This window comes from Acyrthosiphon pisum, chromosome X (assembly GCF_005508785.2).
Source record: "Acyrthosiphon pisum isolate AL4f chromosome X, pea_aphid_22Mar2018_4r6ur, whole genome shotgun sequence".
NCBI classification, from domain to species: Eukaryota; Metazoa; Arthropoda; class Insecta; order Hemiptera; family Aphididae; genus Acyrthosiphon; species Acyrthosiphon pisum.
This window is the reverse complement of record NC_042493.1, coordinates 88,055,429-88,061,040: the sequence shown is the minus strand read 5'-3', so window position 1 is coordinate 88,061,040 and position 5,612 is coordinate 88,055,429. Positions and strand designations below refer to the sequence as shown.

General features: G+C 25.3%; 1 protein-coding gene across 14 annotated transcripts in view; it reads left to right on the top strand.

Moving 5' to 3' along the window:
* LOC100574507 (insulin-like growth factor-binding protein complex acid labile subunit) overlaps nucleotides 1–1,802 on the top strand; it is a 15,950-nt gene extending 14,148 nt beyond the window's left edge. For all 14 annotated transcript variants that reach the window (XM_029490967.1, XM_029490955.1, XM_016801977.2 and 11 more), the window contains 2 exons: nucleotides 1,079–1,199; nucleotides 1,744–1,802. In XM_029490967.1, coding sequence (XP_029346827.1) covers nucleotides 1,079–1,199; nucleotides 1,744–1,766 — 144 coding nt within the window. In that variant the 3' untranslated portion in view covers nucleotides 1,767–1,802. The remainder of the gene's footprint in view (nucleotides 1–1,078; nucleotides 1,200–1,743) is intronic.
* Nucleotides 1,803–5,612: the final 3,810 nt, after the last annotated feature.

Genomic DNA, 5,612 nt, shown 5'->3' with positions numbered 1-5,612 from the left:
GATGCAACTATACATCTGCTCCTCAACCTATAATGAATCTAGGAAAAAAACCCACTATGAATGTCTCCCTTGAACTGTATAAGTATAGAAACAATTTGATTACCATTAATAATAACTAGTGTCAAAAGTAAAAATACGTAAAATTCACGAAAATGTCAAAATTATTTTAATACAAAAAAAAAAATCAACAAGCAAACCAAATTAAAATTTTATGAGCGTTTGAAGCTGTTTACGGACAATTTCAAATTTAAATTTTTTTATTTTTTTTTCTATGAATATCAAAAAGTTTTATCTGTTAGGCAAAAAAGCGTGAAAATATAATACAAGACTCCTGATATATTTTAACAATAGCAGTTTAAAAATATTAAAAATCCTTAGTCACAGTTTTTTTTATAAGCATTTAATGTTCGATTTTTGACAATATTTATCAAATTAACAAATTAAAAATGATTTTGTATACATTTATATCTAAAGATTGAAAATTTAAAACAGAGTTCCTTTTATATAGGTTATATATTAATTACTTTATTCTCAATCATATCATCAAATGTATTTAGTAATATCATAGACAGACTGACCGTCTTCGCTCAGAATCGTTTTTCTTATACAACAATATTATATCATTGAATACAAATTTAATACAATCCCTTAGAGTGACCCACTTGGTACCTACTACAGTACTTAACATACAACTGGATTCCTAAGAATGCTGATTGAAATTGTTTTACTTTTTAATACAAGGTTCCAGGGAAGTCGTTCTTATAGCGATCTAAAAATATCGTAAATACATAAATAAACACATTTTTTTTTTATTTGAAAATAAAGTTAAAAATAACAAACAATGTTTATTAGTTTATTCAATGATTTTACATTGAATTTGAATTTTACGTATGTATATCCATTATCCATAATACAATGAAATATAATATTATATTATGAAAAACACTCGTTACTTCTTGGCTATTAACAACATATTTTCAGCAGAGCTACTTCCCTGGTTCTTTTTTTACTGTACTGTTAAAATATATTGTATATATTGATATGCAAATATTAATCCATAGTAAACTAATTACTGCAGGTATTTCAAAACAATACATTGATTATATCAAAAGTGGAAAGAACGGACGGCGGTAAATATAAGTGCGTGGCGTCCAATTATCTTGGACGAAAATCTTTCGAGGCGATGGTTAACGTAAACGGTAATATCACGTATATCACTATATAGTCATATATCATTATATCATCATACGAGTTCTAAATCTCATGTGACTTTAAAGTTCCAAAAAATCAAAATTTCCATAATGCATCCTTCGTCAATCACTCTTTGTGTGATACACAATTAAAAATATATTATATTTATAACCAGGCGTTGATCTAGAACTATAATTAAGGGAGATCATTTTTTCGATATCGGAACTATAAACATTTATTTAAGTTTAAAAAACACAAAAATAATGGATTTTGAAACAATATCAACAATATCAAACAATATCAAAAATTAAAACAATACTTCGCATATAATGTTCTAACCTATATATTGTTTATATCCATATCAATTTAGAATCTTACCTATCACTACAATTTGTAATCATTTTAATCTTACACGTAATACAACATAATAACTAAACAATTCACAAGAACAAGTGAACGTTAAATGAATAAACAAATACAAATATAACTTTTGCCTACTTCATATATATTATTTATTTAAACAACTATAATATTATGTATGATTTATTTTAGGTTTTGGCGGAAAACGATTGTAATACCATGTTTTTTTTTATTATTATTATATTAGCGAATTATCTATTGTATAATGACATAATATTGTAAACAATTTATTATTATTATTATTATTGTGACTTGTGTATTGTATATTTTACAATTAACATGCATATTGTAATATATAATATAAAGTAACAACTGCATATTTGGCAGAACTACAATACAGTTTATAGTTAAATTTAACCAATTTGAAATGATTTTCTATGTTATATAAGTCGTAGTACAACATAATATTATGTTTTAATTAAAATTTATTAATTCAAAATTATCTTGTCAATCTGCATTGTTTTTGCTAAGATGTAATAGCATTGATTATAAATGATAATAATTATAATAAGTATTATGTATTATGTTTACATATCGTTATAGTTATAATTATCTCGAAGCTTGTTCAGTCCAATTTTCATAGCTTTGTTTATTGGTTCAATAGTTATTTCGTAGATAATATTATTGTTAATATTTATTATATTGTACTATATAGTTTAAAAATGTTTATATTAATAATTAGTTTTATTCAATGGCACACACTCCCATTGATATTCCTTACATATAATTATACGTATTTATTAAATCTAATAAAATCATTTTTAATAGTTTAAACGAGTTTAATATTACTATATTATATATTTATATTATATTTTATAAATTACACGTAATGCGAAAAACATGCGTCCAAAATAATAGGATTTTGATCCATTGGTTGTTGTTTGTCTTTGACCTTTTTTCATATACCATAATATTTTTCACTTAAACTTTATTTACTGCAGTTGTATATTTATAATATTATTCACACGCGTGTTCGTATTTTATACATAATAATGCTTACTTCAATAAATTAACAATGACCATCGGTTGTTATCTCGTTAATTTTATATTTCTCAGTAGAGCTCACCTATACTGATTACCTATATAATATACAATCTATTATTCTAATCTTTTTGGGATTATTTGTTCATTATTATCAATATTTCTCTTAAAAAAAAAAGGTTTGAGTTAATGGGCTCACCTATCAAAAAAAATGTATGCGTATTATAACATCAGTAAATGTGTATGCGTGTATTATTACAAAATACAAATTATGTATTGATATATACCTACTTTAATTAAATTGCATACATTAGGTATTTATACCAATTTTTAATAACATTTCTCTGTTTTACTCTATCAGGCTAACCCTTTGTATTCTAATACATATAAATTAGGTGTTTTTATTATAGATAACATATTATTGATTATATGTCGTACATTATCCTAATAGGAAAACGTGTAGGTTGTTCGTAATCGTTGTTTATTTAAATTAATCGATCACAATATTATTCATCCTACTTTTAAATGTTCATAATATTATTATACTTGCCCTTTGTAGGGTATTTGACCAAATTCGAATATTGTTGTAAATGTAGGTTTATGTTGCATATCAACAAATTACAAAAATACCAAACAAGTGTATGTAAAAGAAGAATCAAGTAATTAAAATCCCAAAATAGTCAAATTGTGTATTTTAAAATATACTTATACATTAGTTTTGAATATTACAAAATACAAAAACATAAAGTACCTAGGACCTAGGTACACAAACGTTCTTTAACATGGGAGTATGGTACCCATGCACTACGTAAATAATACGGTTTTTAAGTATGTTATTAAATGTATAAAATCGGATCCACACTGGACGAGAAAACAAAACATAAGTCATAAATTCATCTTTTCCCAACACAGACGTGGTTGGTTTAAACTATAAATTCTTTTTAAAAACAGAAACAAAATAAAAACCAGACTCGGTCAACACACATAAATTATACAATGAGTAGGTACAGAATAATCATCGATCTATTTTTACACAGTTTTATGATATAATAGTATGTATGGAAATTGAACGATAATTATAATTATACGAGATGTTAGTACAAAGGTTCTTTGATAATGTAAAAATATTTTTACGTTTTATTCCCTAACGTTGGTAATTTAAATTATAAATATATTATAAATTAATAATTAATAGTAAATTTTGAAGTTAACAATACCTACCTAATTAGAATGTGAAATTTTATTGAATATAATAAACTTGAGTTTTCTGTTTCTTTTAAAGGAGAGAAAATAAATATTTTTTTCGTATATCTGTTTTGATATGACGATAATATTAAGCTATAATGAGTGAATAATAAAAAATTATTTTAGTTGAAGTCTTATTGATTGATGATGAATACTTTTATAGAAATCAATAGCTAAGAGCCTAACAGTCAACATGACAATTTGTATACACGTTTCACTTCATAATATGAAGTGTTGGTATTATAGATTTAATAAGTAGATATAATATCATCTGAAATCTGAACCTAAAACAGTTGTATTATAGAATCATAGAATATTTAATGATTACTTATAAATATATGAATACATTGTCAATTAACACAATAATACGTCATTTTATGATTTTCGTATTACAATTAGGTACTACTTAGTTTACACCTATTAATGGTTTATTTCTGGGCTGAAATCATTTTTAAAATTACCGTTCACTGTATCACGATATTATGATTGAAATAAGTAAGATCTGAAAAGTTACACTAAAAGTCAAACAACCCAATAATAACATATTAAATTATGTTTAATATTATATCATATAAATTTGCTATGAAATATTCATATAATTACAGATAAAACCCACGGGTAGAGTAGGTACATGTTATTTAATTGTATAAATAATAAAAACTAAGCTGAGCTCATTATTGCGATACTATTTATATACCCCATTAAAATGTAATATATAAGAATAATATTATAATATAAAAAAAATTGTCTCGCTTCTTTAAAATTTAATATTTTTTCTGAGACCTATATATTATACAAATAAAGTATAGTTATAGGTTTCTTAATTTCTAACATAAATACCCATCAGTACCTACATAATATTTTGATTTACAAGACGTGTTGATATATTATATTGTTGATTTTTATTTATTTGTCCGTAGTTGCTGTAAATAAATTGTATATAATATGGAAATATAATTTTTTGCGTTGTATTAAAATAATACGTTACTCACTGCGGTACCCACACACAATCACACTCACACTAATCATCATTGACGACGGCAACGAAATTGCATATTGCCTAAATATTGACCCTTATTAACGAAACATGAGCAGGTCCCTTAACAAGGTTGCTAAGGCAATGAATTGATATCAATTATCAGTTGCTAGTTATTAGGCACTACAACGTTAGACTTTAATTTTATAATATTAATTTCATCTTTGTTATCGTTTGGTTATCATGGCAATTGCAACAACAGTCAGAAAATAATATTATATAAACAAGCCAAATACCACTCACTTAGTCATCTCTACTTCTCAAAAACTACAAACAGCGTTCAAGCTTGAAATTTGGAATAAACTTTCCAATTGAATTTAGCTGAAATATCAGAGATTTATACCAGAAAAGTTTAGAGAGTATAAATAGTTCCATCACAATATTTATATCAAGTCTAGTTGCGCCACTGGCTATAACCTATGCTATAACCTATGCTATATTATAGTCATAGTCGACTATAGTCCGTGGTACTAGACGGTTGTGTTGTTCGTTTTAGTGTCCGTTATCGTGGTGCCCTTTGTATTATCATTAATTTTCAACGCTAATTATGTCGGTTTCTTCGCCGTCTGATAGTGATGATAAATTTAATAAACTTATTATTATGTTCAACGATTTAAAAAGCTCGCAGAATAAAATCATATTATCACTTAATTCATGCCGTGAGTCTATTAAGTCACAAGAAATAAAACTGTCTTCATTTGATTCCAAGTTTGACTTACTTTCCAATCAAATTACCTCG